Source organism: Bos taurus, chromosome 4, assembly GCF_002263795.3.
Source record: "Bos taurus isolate L1 Dominette 01449 registration number 42190680 breed Hereford chromosome 4, ARS-UCD2.0, whole genome shotgun sequence".
NCBI classification, from domain to species: domain Eukaryota; kingdom Metazoa; phylum Chordata; class Mammalia; order Artiodactyla; family Bovidae; genus Bos; species Bos taurus.
Window position 1 is genome coordinate 102,600,488 of NC_037331.1, and position 15,660 is coordinate 102,616,147.

The 15,660-nt window shown below is 49.5% G+C and overlaps 1 protein-coding gene across 8 annotated transcripts in view; it reads right to left on the reverse strand.

The window, feature by feature from the left end:
* Positions 1-14,931, reverse strand: part of KIAA1549 — a 134,327-nt gene extending 119,396 nt beyond the window's left edge. For 7 of the 8 annotated variants that reach the window (XR_009494127.1, XR_009494124.1, XR_009494122.1 and 4 more), the window contains exon 1: positions 13,883-14,081. Coding sequence is in view for 2 of the 8 variants with exons in the window: in XM_059885535.1 (XP_059741518.1) it covers positions 13,883-14,042 (160 nt within the window). In the remaining 6 variants the exon portion in view is untranslated. Of the gene's footprint in view, positions 1-13,882 lie in introns of all 8 variants that reach the window. The other variant, NM_001080267.2, reaches the window with a different exon arrangement.
* Positions 14,932-15,660: the final 729 nt, after the last annotated feature.

Genomic DNA, 15,660 nt, shown 5'->3' on the forward strand with positions numbered 1-15,660 from the left:
TGGAAGTCCAATGGTTAGGAGTCCACCCTCTCACTGCCGAGTCTCTGGGCTCAATCCCTGGTTGAGGAACTAAAATTCCATCAGCTGTGTGGCATGGAAAAAAAAAAAGGTTAATGAATAATGTATGCACGTATAAAATAAAAGGAACCTCCATACATCTGGTTTACCCCAGACATGCACTGGAAAACCCAAGATGAAGATGGAAACAAATATAGGAACCAAGAAAGCAAAATTTCTAGAACCAGACAAAAATCAAAAGGTGCAGGAAAGAGGCAAAGAGTAAAATCAGCATGGTGGAGTCAAAAGCACAGAATGAAAGCCACTGGAGTTTGAGGGTTGTTTCTGCAGCACAACTAGCTTATCCTGACTGACGGAATACATTTTCTACAAGTATATGTTGTTTTGTTCTCATGAGGAGCTGAACCCTAAATTGGAAGGACAAGAGGAACGTGAAAGATGTCAATGGTCAAAGTCAATAAAAACTCTAATTAAAAAATAGGTAAAACAGTTTCAGGCCTAAGATTTCTGGAAAATTATTTAGAAGGTTAAACTTTAAAGCCAGATCCAGACAAGAACTCAAGGTATGAATACACTGTGTTTTATTAAGAACTAAAAAGGCTCAAGGGGCATATAAAACAATGAAAGTAGGGCAGCTTGGTGCACAGGTTGGGTTTCAGACAATGTATTAATTTTAAGGCCTTGACTTCCTCCCACCAAAATTTCAAAGTTAATGAGAAATTGATTTTAAACCAGTGGCATACACCAATTTATTAACAAAGAGGATGTATAACAACCCACACACTATGCTGTCAGAAACAAGCCACAGAAAAATAGTATAGTCAAAAACAAAGTAGAAATAGTATCAAAACCACAAGGATATGATCCAGGACATGATACAAAAGGAAATGCAATAAGAAAATGTCACTTGGTATTAAGAAAATGATTATCCTCTGTGTTGGAGGATATGGAATATGGGTTCATAACATGAATTTTAACTTTCTGAAACTTTTTAAAATTTTTAATATGCTAGTGTTAAAAAAAAATGGCACCTTCACATAATATCCTAACTTTCAAAAGCCTGCCTCCTTCATTTCTCTTAACCACTATTTGGTGAGCACCTTCCTGTATGTGCTGAGCCCTGGGCTGGCCTTCAGAGCCAGGACATCTGACACAGGCAGGGGGCTGGCGAGGGGCCACAGATGGCTGTGACCACAGCTCTAGGTCCATAGAGCTCACTCGACCAAGCAAGCAAAGCCTACAAGCGGGCATTGCAATGGCAGAGATCACGGAGTCATTCTGTAACTAGACCCAGCGCAAAAGAAACCCCCAGGGTGAGGAGGACTGCTACTAGTTGTATGACCGTGAGCAAGTCTGTGAACATCTCTAACCTTTATTTCCCTCATCTGTAAAATGGGGATAATAACAGTGCCCACCTCATATTGTTCTGATATACATTAAACAAGATACACTGTGCCTAACACAATGCTTGGCAAGCAACTAGCACTCTATAATTGTTGGGTATTATTACTCCCAGGTTAGCCTTGAGCTCTCTACAAGGGAAACCAGAGAAAGGAACACAAAGGGGGCCTCAATCAAAGGCCTGACGGGACTTTCCTGATGGTCCAGTGGTTAAGACTTCCCTTTCCAATGCAGAGGGTGAGGGTTCAATCCCTGGTCAGGAAGCTAAGACCCCACATGCCTCATAGCCAAAAGACCAAAACATAAAATAGAAGCAATATTATAACAAATCCAATAAAGACTTTAAAAATGGTCCATATCCAAAAAAAATAAAAGTCTTTAAGAAATGAAAAAAAAAACAAAGGCCTAAGTGCCTACTAACAAACAAGGAAGTACAACTTTAAAGGAGATGTTTTTTACCTATGATTTTGGTAAAAATAATAAAGATTGGGAATAGTCTGTATTATGGAAAGGTAGAATAAAACTGGCACTCAATTCACCGCTAGGGAGAATGCTGATAGCATCAACCTTTTGAGAGACCAATTTGGTAATATATATTAAAATTTAATACATGAAGACTGTCTAGTCCAGCAGTTCTATTTCTGGGAACTTATCCTAAGGAAATAATTAGAAAAGTGTATAAAGATAGACATACAAAGACACTCATAGCAGTGTTTTTTAATCACACCAAAGCTGAAAGCGATGTAATTATCCATCAACAGAGAACGGATTAAATAAAGTATAGAACATCCACAGCATCGGGTAAAATCACGATGTGGACCTGTATTTCCTGACAAGAAGGTTCTATGAGCAAGTGTGAAGTGATAAAAAGCAAGTCAGCCAGCAACACGTGGAAGACAGTACCATTCCTTCACGTGTATGTGCTTACACATGCTAAAAAAAAGTCTGAAAGGAGAGACACCAGAGTGGCACAGCGGTTATCTCTAAGTGGAGGGATCTGGGGTGGTTTTCACTTTCTTTCATCTTTTTATACTAAAAGAATGCATTTAATGTACCATAAATCTGACATGTTAAGCCTCATCACATCACTCCTCTAATTCTCACCTTACCTGGGGGTGATGATGAGTCCTGTGACACCTACGATGCTCCACCCAACACTCACTTTCTCCCACGCCTGAGCCCCTGCCCCCTACTCCTCACCTCCACCCTCTCTGCTTTGGGCACATTAGCTTTCCTCCCATTCCCCCCCCCCGCCCCCCCCCCCCCTGCCGCCCCAACAACTGCACACTCCTGTCTTTACACTGATTGCTTCATCCACAGGAAACACTGTCCCCCAAAGACCTAGTCGGCTGGCCCCCTGGCCTCCTTCAAATCTTAAGAGTAAATGCAACTGTCACAGGTTGAACCATGTGCCCCGTTCCCAAATTCACAGGCTGGAGTCCTAACCCTGAGTACCTCAGGATGTGACCTTATTTGGAAACAGGGTCACTGAAGATGTAAGAAGCTAAGATGAAGTCATACTGGAGTAGGGTGGGTCCTCAATTCAATGGCTGTCCTTACAAAAAGGGGAAATTTGAACACAGGGAGAGCCCCATGCGAAGACTGGATGCTGCCACAAGCCAAGGCCTGCCACAATCCAGGAGAGAGGACAGGACAGATGCTCCCCACCCCCCACCTTCAGAGGACTGCAGCCCTGCAGACAGGGGACTTCTAGCGTCCGGCACAGGGCTGCAATCAATTTCTGCTGTTTAAGCTGCCATTTTCGTGGCCCTTCATTATGGTGGCCCCAGCAATTAACACAGTCACGGGCTCAAAGAGGTCTCCCTCGCCACTGGATTCCTACTTCCATCCCTCGCTCCCAAGCCCTCTACCTGCTCCATTTCTTCACGGCATTTACCAAGAAGTAACACGCCATGAAATTACCTTTGTTCACAGAGGCATCCCCAGGGCCCAGTACAAGGTCTACACAGAGTAGGCACTCAAGAAGGATCTGCTACACAGAGAAACAACACAGGACAAGACAGATCAAGGCTGGCCCAGCCGAGCTTACTCTCTAGTGAAGGGAGAGAGAAGCAGCAGACACGTAGAAGGTGATCAAGGCTGGCCCAGCCGAGCTTACTCTCTAGTGGAGGGAGAGAGAAGAAGCAGACACGTAGAAGGTGGTGACAAGCGCTGTGGAGACCACCAAGACAGTGTCAGGCGCAAGGAATTCAGGAAAGGCTGCTGTTTCTTTAAAACAGAGTCAGGGAAGGCGTCTCTGATGATGTGACATCTGAGCACAGACCTGAAGGAAGGGGCGCCTGTAAACCATAGAGATCACAGCTGAGATAAGAATGTTCCAGGCACAGAGAACAGTAAGTACAGATTAGTTCAATAAACACATACCATTTGTATAATCAGAATAGAAAAAAATAATAATAAGGCTATTGTAAGTCTGAAAATGCATCCAAATATTTAAAAGCCCAATGCCAAGGGCAAGGAAGAATAATCTGGTTTTATAAATTCTTAAGACTCTACCCTGGCCCAGGCTGAAAATTTCAACCCCTTCCCAGCCCTGTCCCCAGCCTATCCTCCAACAAAACGGGGGGAGTGAGACGAGTTGAGAGGTTAAAAGTGAGGTGAAAGTGGAAGGTGACAACTGAGGTGAGAAGCTTTGAGGTAAGGTGAAATGAGGTGAAAGGTGAGACGAGAGATAAAGTATACGGTGAAAGTGCATGCTTAGTCACTTCATTCGTGTCCGACTCTTTGCGACCCTATGTACCGAAGCCCACAACGTTCCTTTGTCCATGGGATTCTCCAAGCAAGAATACTGGAGTGGGTTTGCCATGCCCTCCTCCAGGGGATGTTCCCGACCCAGGGATGGAACCCGTGACTCCTACATCTCCCACACTGGCAGTAGGTTCTTTACCACTAGCACCACCTAGGAATGTGAGGTGAGGTGAATCAGTCCTGAGGTTGAGAAGCCTGGAGATCCCTGATGGTGCCTTAGGGCCAAGAGCAGGTAATGTGACTGCTGTCCTAGCCACCAGCCACCGACCAGTCCCCATCAGGTCTGGCCTCTGCTGGTCACCTGTGTCAGCCAGCACGTTCCCACGGCCAGCACCTGTCCTGTGTTCCAGCCCTGCCCTAGGCCACTGTGGATCCCAGCTCTGACGAATGTTCACTCCAGCTACCCGACCAGCTAGTTCCCATTCAGCCTCACTTCAGGGTTTTGTTTTTTTTTTTAATTGCAATTTTAAAAAACCCCACATATCATACAATTTACCATAGTGTTTGGTACATTCATATGATTGTACAACCCATCCCCAGAATGCTTTTCATCCTGCAAAAGTGAAACTCTGCACCCACTGAACACAGCTCCCCCTGCCCTCCTCCCCTCTGCCCCTGGCCAGCTCCACTCTACTTTCAGTCTCTGCAATTCTGGCAACTCTAGATACAAGTGGGACCGCATAGTATTTTGTCTTTTTTGTGACTGTCTTATTTCACTTAGCATTAATGTCAAGGTCCATCCATGTTGCAAGCTGAGTCAGAACTTTCCTTTTTTTGTAAGAAGGAATACTAAGTCCCTTGTATGGACAGATCGCATTTTGTTTATGTCTGCTGATGGACATCTGAGTTGCTTCCACCTTCGCCTAGCTTTTGACACTTGTTTCCTTCAGCTACCTCCAGGTGCTCCTGTAATCCTTGGGGTTCAAGATCGGTGCAGAGCAACCTAGGGTGGAGCGGAAGGCCTCCAAACATGCCCAGGCTGAGGGAAAACACGGAGCAGGGACGGTTCTGAGCTACACGACCTGCCAGACACCAGCCCAGTTCTGAACCTGCTGCTGCTCCTTCCCTGCTTCCCAACGAAGTTAAAACCTGAATTTTTACCAGTTAAAGACTCCTTACTGATAGGTGAAACCAAGTCTGGGAAATGTACCCATCCTCAAGGACACACTGCCGAGGCCAGAGCTTCTCAAACCTGAGTGTGATAAGTCCCTCTCATGTCCAACTCTCTGCAACCCCTATAGACCACAGCCCACCAGGCTCCTCTGTCCATGGGATTCTCCAGGCAAGAATACTGGACTGGGTTGCCGTGCCTTCCTCCAGGGGATCTTCCCAACCCAGGGATCAAACCTGAGACTCTTACATCTCCTGCACTGGCAGGCAGGTTCTTTACCACTAGCACCACTTGGACTTAAACAGTATACTCCATAGATCCAAGCAGACCTGGGCAAGGGCCTTCCTCACACACTCCCAGGGAGCTTTGGGGACCGCTCCATGCCCCGTAGCCAGCAGGAGCAAAGGCCTAGCAACCGTCCCCCCATTCACTCCTGTCTCCTGGGCTCCCCGTTAGCTGTGTGTGTGCAAGGCGTCCCTGTACTGAGGCTCCCCCGCCGTGTTCACACGGCCCTTCAGGCTGTGTGGCTCCAAAGTGAATCCCGGCACCACGGTGAGGAAGGGCTCCCTCCGCGGGACCCGACTCGAGAGCAAAGAAAGGAGCTGAAGGGCTTCCCCAGGACTCCACAGGGCCGCCAACACCTGCCCAGCACCAACAGCGGGAGCCCCCGTCCGGCCCCGACCCCGACCCCCTGGCAGGACGGGCCACCCACCGCCCAGGGGAGCTGTCACCGTGCATGTCCGGCCTCCGGGCCACCAGGAAAGGCAAGCGGACAGTGCCTGCCTCGCCCACTGCCAAGACGGCCTCCCAACTGCCGCCCACACTATTTGAGGCCTGAAATCCGTCCACTCTACTCCTCTCGGCTTCCCACCACAAACCAGCGTTATTTCCTCACACTCGCTGTCCCCTCTCATACCCGCCTTCTTCTCAGCAGAGGTCATCGTCCGCCATCCCCAGGAACGGTCACCCGCTCCTCAGCCCACCGCTGTCCCCCCACCACCTAGCTCCAGCTCTCCTCCACTCTCCCCTGTGTCCCCCCCAAAGCCCGGGAGCCTTCGCTGCTACCCTCATCACCCTTTCCAGCACCATCCATCTCCTCTTCCAGTCCAGCCCCTCCTCACCGGCACTCGGGGGCCCCTACCTGCCCCTTCTTCGCCTTCTAACTTGCTGCCCACTTCATGCCCCAAAGAAACCAGGACCCCCCAAAGCAGGACTCGGCCTCCCCCGCCCCCGCCACCTCCCTCCCCCTCCCCCAGCCAGCCAGTCATCCTCAAGTGCATCCCGAGGTTGAAACCACGGAGAATCTGAGGAGGGCGACCCTCAGGCGTCAGATCCTGTCACTTCCCCCTCTCGTTGGCCCTTTCCAGCACAAGTGTTCTGGAGACCCTGCACCCACCGTGTGCACGTTCTCGTGAGCGCCCCCCTCCTACATCCCTGTTCCCACCCCTGTCACAAGCCTCATCCTGAGCGCCCAGACTGTGGACTTGGACTTGAAGGAGCATGAAATCGGACGAGGCCCCCCCAGGTGTTTCAGCGAGAAAGTGATGATGTGACCTGAGCAGACTGGTTTCCACAAGGACCTCCAGCTGAAGTGGGGAGATGAACTGGCTGGAGCCAGAGTAGTAACGGGGGGAAAAGAGGACGGGAGCATGGACAGGGGCAGTGGTGATGGAGAGAGGGGTGGAGAGACTAAAGGGCCGCTTCCTCCCCGGCCCGGAGGTCACAGCCCTTCATTCACTGAGTACTCAGTGCCCAGCTCCCGGTTCTCTCACCTCACTCCTGGCGAATCTGGCACCTACAGAGGATTCACCCAGAGCCTGCATTCACGGTCCACTCCAACAACCGATCCCTGCAGCCACACCCCACACCCTTAACCAAGACCAACACCAGTGCCGATTCACCTCTGAAACCGCCATCCCTCCAGCCCACCTCCCACCTCGCTGCTATCTGGGATCTCCCCGGACTCCCCTTCTCAGTCCTTCTCCCCTCCTCCTCCCCTTTCTTCCTCACCCAGCCCAGACTCTGCACCCCACCACCAGACCATGTCTTCACAAATCCCCCCACTCCCCTTGGCTCTTGACCACATCTGCCCAAGATTCCCCACCCTGGCTCAAGCCAACTGCCCACCTGCCCTGGCCCCACACGGCCTGTCAGATGCTACAGGACAAACGACATCACATGTGCCCTGGCAACACCACCGCTATCTCCCGTCACTTCAGGCTTCCCTCCCACCAGTCCCCTCCAGTTCCTTCTCCCATTATTATTTCTCTCCTACATGAGCTATTTTAAGCCTGCCTGCCCAAAGGAACTTCTTCACTTTGGAGAAATATCCTTCAGTTACTTCAATGTGCTCAGTCCTGTCCAACTCTTTGCGAGCCTGTGGACTGTAGCCTACCAGGCTCCTTCGTCCATGGGATTTTCCAGGCAAGAGTACTGGAGTGGGTTGCCATTTCCTTCTCCAGGGGATCTTCCCGACCCAGGGATCAAACCCGGGTCTCCCACATTGTAGGCAGATGCTTTACCATCTGAAGCCACTGGGGATTCTATGTGCTTCTACTCGTTCTTAAATTTTCAACGACTGCTTTACTGATTCTTCCATGATGCCTATGAACATAACCTATGAAGCTTATATATGTTTTCAAAATCTCCATCAACTCCATGAAGTCAATAAGTGGCAAATCTGGTCACCTCCTGCCCTCCTTGCGTCTGTAGGGCCTCCTGTTTTTCTCAAGATCCCCCAAGTCTGAGTCCACAGCCTGTATTCTGTTAGGAGGTTTATGAGCTGGGGTGGGAGTAGGCACCTAGGATGCTGGGGCTCATGAGAAAATTAACACAGTGGGTGTCCTGGAGGTGGGGATGCAGGAGGGAAGAGTATTTTTTTTTTTTTTTTTTAAGAAGAACTGAACACAATGGCCTTCGGTAGGTCACTGGGCTAGAACATCTACAGGACGGTGAGATGGTGACACAGACATTCGGTAGAAGCAGGACAGTTGCTATAACACATGCATCCCAAGGCATCCAACCTGTGGACCTGAAACATAAGAGCTAAACGGTACTCAGAGATCATCTCAGCGACCCCTTCTTACACTGATGGGATAACCCAGAACAGGGTAACCTGTCCACAGTCACACGGCAAGTCATCGGCTGAGAAGAGCACACTCAGGTTTGCTAACTCACAGTTCGGTGTGCTTTCCAACAAATCATGCTGCCTAAGCACATGAAAGAGAAATCATGTCACTGCAAGCCCGCAGATGAAAGGTGGGTGGTCACAACTTGGAAACAAATTAGATCAGTGAGAACAGCATCTTTCTAGCTGGGAAAATCAACCTAGTGTAATTATAATTACAGTAATTAGCTGCCACTAGCACCCAGGGCACTGAGAGAAAAACCTGTGGCTCCCAGGTCCCCCGTGACTTTTCACAACCCCTGGCTGGGTTCTGTTTTCAGGATTAAATGAGGCATTTCCTGACAAAGACTGCAGCAGCTGTTCCCAAGGGGCTGGGGAGGTGAGGATTTAAAATGATGTCCTCCATGCCCTTTGATTCTCAACCCAGAGACAACCAAGCAAACAAAATAGAATCCCAAACAGTTTCAACGTCGTGGTTTTAAATCAATTGTTCTAACAGTGAAAAGACAGTTGCAAGATATTAAGTGGAATATACCCCATATGCGATCAACTTTCAACTAGGGGTTTATGGTGTCTGGATTGGCAGTTCCAAAGGTCAAAGTGCCTAAAAATAAGCTGTGAACTTGTTAAAAAAGGAAGATTCCCAGTTACTAACACCAAAGATTCTGATGTAGGTGAAGGGAGAGCCGCAGAAATCTAAATTCTTAACAAGCACCCCCGAGTCCCCAAAGGATGATGATGATGCAGGGGGTCTAGGCATCACACCTTCGGAACATTTATCTAAGTCTTCGTTTATAGGCTACTACACCACTCAAGAAGTATAGCAAATATTCAACTGAAAATGCTCATTATTTAATAAAACAGTGCATTAAGTAAGATAAAAAGTTAACATGCCATTAGGCATACATGCAATGAAAAATAAAATGGCAGATTTTGCTAACCAAAATAATCAAAAATTTCAAGACTATATAAAATTTAAAGGAAAATCCATTAGGAGGGGGAGAATACAACAAAAAGGAGGGGGAAAAACAGTTGCTATCCTTTAAAAAAATTTACATATATATGTGTATATACATATATATTGCAGCCATGAAATTAAAAGACACTTACTCCTTGGAAGGAAAGTTATGACCAACCTAGACAGCATATTCAAAGGCAGAGACATTACTTTGCCAACAAAGGTCCGTCTAGTCAAGGCTATAGTTTTTCCAATAGTCATGTATGGATATGAGAGTTGGACTGTAAAGAAAGCTGAGGGCTGAAGAATTGATGCTATTGAACTGTGATGTTGGAGAAGACTCTTGAGAGTCCCTTGGATCTCTCCAGTCCATTCTAAAGGAGATCAGTCCTGGGTGTTCTTTGGAAGGAATGATGCTAAAGCTGAAACTCCAGTACTTTGGCCACCTCATGCGAAGAGTTGACTCATTGGAAAAGACCCTGATGCTGGGAGGGATTGGGGGCAGGAGGAGAAGGGGACGACAGAGAATGAGATGATTGGATGGCATCACTGACTCAATGGACATGAGTTTGAGTGAACTCCGGGAGTTGGTGATGGACAGGGAGACCTGGCGTGCTGCAATTCATGGGGTTGCAAAGAGTCGGACACGAGTGAACGACTGAACTGAACTGAACTGACATATATATTGGGCTTCCCAGGTGGCTCAGTGATAAAGAATCCGCCTGCTGATATCAGAGATGAGGGCTGGATTTCTGGGTCGGGAAGATTCCCTAGAAATGGAAATCCACTCCAGTATTCTTGCCTGAGAAATTCCAAGGACAGAGGAGCCTGGCGGGCTACAGTCCTCAGGGTCACAAAAGAGTCAGACACGACTTAGTGACTAAACTATACGTATATATCATGGATAAATAAGCAAAAACAGAAAATTCACAGACTACAACTACAAAATAAACAAAAAATATTCAACTCAAAAGTAATAAAAAATTAAAGTAATGTGTTACCAATTTAACAAGAGTTTTAAAAGTAATAATGCTGGCGGTGATGAAGTCAAACAGTAAACTGCATAGACTGCTTGGGGTAATTTCAGCATTACAGTTTTACATGAGAAGCTGATTCCTTTAACAACCACCTACTGAGACACGTATTAGACACCCAGCACACCAAACAAAATATGCAAAGATCCAGGCTGGTGGATTTAGATCTAAACTATAGTCTAATTTCCCTTCTGGAAATGTATTCTAAGGGGGGAAAAGAGCCCACACACAAAGAAATCTAGACAAAGCCTTACCTACATACCTATTCATTACAGCGTTATTTATAACAGGAAAAAAAAAAGCTGGAAATAATAAAAGGATAATTGAGTAAATTATTAGGATGGAAACTGTGTTTTCAAACAATATTTCATGAATAGAGAAATACTTAAGTTAAATATTGAGTGAAAAAAGTAAATACATAAATTCAATTTTTTTTTAATGTTAACAAAGTTATTTACAGAGTTGGCTATAGGTTGTGGGATTAAGGATACCTGTTATCTGTACCTTCCAATAATTTTCAAAGTTTCAATTTTATAATAACTATTATCTTAAGAAAGACTTACCCCTGAATAAAATGAAGAAATGGGGTACAATCTTTTCTTTTTACATCATGGATGTAGGATTCCTAAAGCACTCCATTCAAAAACAAGTCCAAAGCATTACAACTTGTTTCCACAACAGTGAACCATCAAGACCAAACTTATAAATGTTTAAACAAACCAAAAAAAAAAAAAAAGCACATTCAAAATGCTGAATGAAACAGATATAGACAAGAAATCAATAAGACACAGAAATTTACATAAAGACTGAAATATGGGGATAACTGGAGGGCAGACTCCATTTAACAAAGTTACCAATGAAAGACAAACCTGTGGAAGGAGGAGAGAGTCTATAGGCAGCCACAGAAGGAACAAGTGCCTAACCTAGGAGACCCAAGGCAGGAGAAAGACACCACACTTTCTAATGCCACTTACTCTTCAGAAAGAGAACCAGCACAGCAGGGTTTGGCATAGCCTCCTCCAGCCCCACTCCAGTGGGGAAAATACAACACTCAGGATGAGAAGCCCGAGGGTCCTAGTGGCACAGAGAAAGACGTGGGCCAAACAACTGAAATGCAGCATCTCCTTGGGGTCACATGCCACTCACCATGCCCAGGTGTCCTACATTAGAAAGCCACCCTCTGCCACTATCACTCTCTCAGCCTTCCAGAGGATCGGTGCCACCTTTTAAGAGATCTTCCCTGGGAAGCTGTTTCCCTTGCTGCCTTTCCTGCCCGGGGACAGCCCACGTGGAGTCTGCTCTTGCTTATGAGCTGCTTTGGGTCCCAACAGGATCCCTGAGGACAGGCACCGTGTCTTCCCCTTCTTCAGTTCCCATCCTATGACGAAGCCTAGAAGCAGCTGTGCAAACCAGAGGGGCCCAATACACCAACCAGAGAAAGGATGAAGTCTCTGCTTCCGTGATGTTGGCTCTAGAGCGGAAATAAAACGACTTTCAAGTCTCCCCGTTTAATGTTTGCATTGGAGGTTACGGGGAACAGGAAAAGACTAGAGAAGAGAAAATTATGGAGGGACAGTACAAACAGCTCCATTTACTTTAAATTTATCAAGAGAATTACTTGTATTACTCACAACATCTACAGCACATCCAGATGGCCATATTCACATGAGGAAGCTGTACAGAGGTTACTGTACATGGAGTCTGGAGTCAAACTAACCCAAACTCCTGCAGCCTTAGTATTCTCATCTGTAAAATGGGGATAACAATGCCTAACTCACAGCGTATCAGATCGTGTATGTAAAATGTGGCGCCTGGCACACAGGACGCACTCAGTAATTGGAAACAATCAGTTTGCCATGTCCCATAGCAGATGAATCCATTAGTATCAGATGGGCTTTACTGCTTGACTAAAGCCAAGAGCCCACTTCATGATTGCCTCTTCTCACAAAAAAACCTAGGATCTCCATTTCTCTGGACACACAGGCTAGAACACACTGGAGCAAGACTGAGAGCTGAGGCACTGGGTCAGGCAACACTGTCTCTTTCAAATGCCTGAAAGAGACCCATTTTGTCCCCCTGGTTCTGCTGTGGCTCCCTGAGCAGGGTTCCATCCAGCTATGGGAAAGCTATGAGGTGGTCTCAGGTGTGCCTAAGTTCACAGGTTAAGCGCCATAAGGCGAATGGAAAGCAGAGGACTCTGCACCAACTAGCCTGTGACCTTGAGCAAGTCAGTTATGTGTCAATTTCCTCTTCAGTAAGAGGAGCAGTTCCAGTCTGTGATCCCTCAAGTCCCTTCCTGTGCTTTTGTGTCCCATCCTCTATGTGGCACTGGTTATAATTCCGACAGTGAGGTCCAGGGACACCTTCAAACGTGTTCCATTTCCTCCCAGAGCCACTTGGCGGTCCTCTGGCACTGCTCCCACCAGAAGGGAGGGTTTGGAGTTGCTTCCACAGCTTTCTGGTTTTGTTCAGCGTGCAGCCGCTCTGCACACTGCTCACTCCACCTTTCCTGCCCCCAAAGTGGTCGTGCGTGTGCGCGCTTGTGTGTGTGTGTCTGTTTCTGTGTGTGTCTGTTTCTGTGTGTGTCTGTGTGTGCACGCGCACGAGCACGCGCTAGGGCAATCACCGGCTTGCATTATGTCAGCTCAGAGATGGTTTGCAGACCATCCTGCGTGTATGCTCAGGGTGGACAAATAAACATTTCAGAGGAGCAATATGAATTAAATCATTTCCTCAACAACAAAACCCGCCCACATGCTTCTTCATAAATCATGCCTCTTAATTCCACGCTAACAGTCAGTAAACTGCCTCTATTATAAACAACCCTTACTCCTTTCATGCCCTGACACTTAAGAATCACAATATTTTCACACTCTATTGTATTAATGCCTTTGCAGAAGTAACAGCAATAGCTATTTCCCTGGAAAGATCCATGGCCAGGGCGCTTTCCAAGAGATATTCTTTGAATGTTCTTTGTGTCCTGGTGCACTGGGGGACACGGCCAGCTGCCTGCATCTGGGGGACGCAGGGCCACCCAGAGTAATGCAACACTGTTTTAAAGCACACACACCGAATGTACCCTTTAGCCCCGACCATCAAGTATTTCCTCAAATTTGCTGTAACCACATTCATACAGCCATGCATTACAATTTCAGTGCCTGCGTTTTGCAGGGAAAAATAAAGACACATTCTGAGATGAAGCCGCCAGACCCGCCTGGGGCTCCGTGGATAGCAGAATAAGCTTTGCAGACTTTTTGGCAAGACTGGCCAGAATCTGCTTGCTTTTTCGTATTATTTTTTCAGTGCCTTTATCTGCTGGGCCCAACGAGAATGGAAAAGCATCTCCATAAAGGAGGGCGAGGGAGCGGTGGAGAATAAAAGAGGATGGGCGGGGAGAGCCGGATTTTGAAAAGCAGCGATAAAGGAAAGGCAGGGTCGCGCCGGAGGGTCTCCGCGGAGCTTACCTGGGGCGCACGAGGTTGGCCGGGCCAGCAGTAGCAGCCAGAGGCCGGGGAGCAACAGCCCCGAGCGGCGGCGGCGGCGGCGGCGGGCGCGGCGGGCGGAAGGCCCGCGGCCGCTCGGCCCCGGGACCAGCGCGACCCCGGCGCGGGTCTTCCCCTCCATGGCCGCGCCTCGGCGTCGGCGCCGCGCCCCCGGCAGTCCCGGCCGGCGCCCCGGCCCGGCCTCGCGGCTCTGCGCTCTCAGGCCCGGGAGGGGCGGCCGCTGCGGCGGCGGCGGCTTGGACGGGGCGCCGCGCACCGGCGCGGAGAGAGGCCGCCGAAGCGGGGGCGGGCCGGGGGCCGGAACCGCGGACGGACGGGGGCTGCCAGCCGCACGCCGGCCTCGCCGCTCCGCCCCCTTCGGAGCCTCCGAGGCGCTGCCCGGCAACGCGCGGGCCCGGGCGCGGGGAGGCGAGCACCACCTCCCGGCCGGCCGGGAACCTGCCTGAGGGGCGGCCAGGCGGCGGGCGCGGGCGCGCGGGGGCTGCGCGGCGCAAGGCCCGGGCCCGGCCCGCCCCCGGGATCCGCCTCCTGGGAGGGGACGCGCGGGACGCGGGAGGCCTGGGACCAGGCGGCGGTCGGCGCCGCCCGGACCCGCACCGAACCCCGGGTCCCGCCGCCCTGGTGGCCCGGCGTCCAGCCCCTCGGGGGCGCACGGAGGGAGGGGGAGCCGCGAGGAGGGGTCAGAGCCGGAAAACCTGGCCCGCGCGAGCGCGGCGGGCCTCTTGCTCCTCCTCTGGCTCCAGTCGGTGCGGGGCAGCAGGTGTGAGTGGGGCTCCTGCGTTGGTAGGACAGCCTTCGGGGCTGCAGCGGGGACAAAACGAAGGCGAAATCGGCGGCCCGTTTCCAAGAGTCCGACGTGCAGTAGAGGAAAGCGCGCGCACAGCCCTACCCATCCTGTCTCCCGCCTGCAGGTCTTGCCTCGGGACCAGGTGACTGGGAAACGAACAGACAGGATGCTCTGCGCCCGGGAAGCCCGCAAATCTCGCACGTAGTAGGCCTGCAGAAGGCGCCTACAGAATCGAATTGAAGCAGAACGCCGAAGAATCGATGCTTTTGAACTGTGGTGTTGAAGACTTTTGAAAGTCCTTTCGACTGCAAGGAGATCCAACCAGTCCATTCTGAAGGAGATGAGTCCTGAGTGTTCTTTGGAAGGACTGATGCTAAAGCTGAAACTCCAATACTTTGGCCACCTGATGCGAAGAGCTGACTCATTTGAAAAGACCCCGATGCTGGGAAAGATTGAAGGCGGGAGGAGAAGGGGACGACAGAGGATGAGATGGTTGGATGGCATCACCGACTCAATGGACATGGGTTATGGTAAACTCCGGGAGTTGGTGATGGACAGGGAGGCCTGGCGTGCTGCAGTCCATGGGGTCACAAAGAGTCGCACACGACTGAGCGACTGAACTGAACTGACTGGGGAGAGAATCACGCACGCCCAGTCTCTCTTAGAGAAAGCAGTGGTCTTGGGAGGGGAAGAGAATGTCAGAGGATTGTTCGGACTGGGTGCGAGGATCAGAAAAGCGAGGATATGAGTTAACATTTGTCTGGTGCCTGCTGAGCCCGCGGAGTGTCTAACTCCGCGGACGCCCCATGGACTAAAAGTCTTGGAACGCGGAATTGACAGTTTTGGATCTTGGTGTCCTGTTGGAATGCTTGCCCCAGTCAGATTATGAAAGGTGTGAGTTGGGGACACTGTTGTATTGCCCCAGGAAACTACAATGAACTGTGGAGAATGT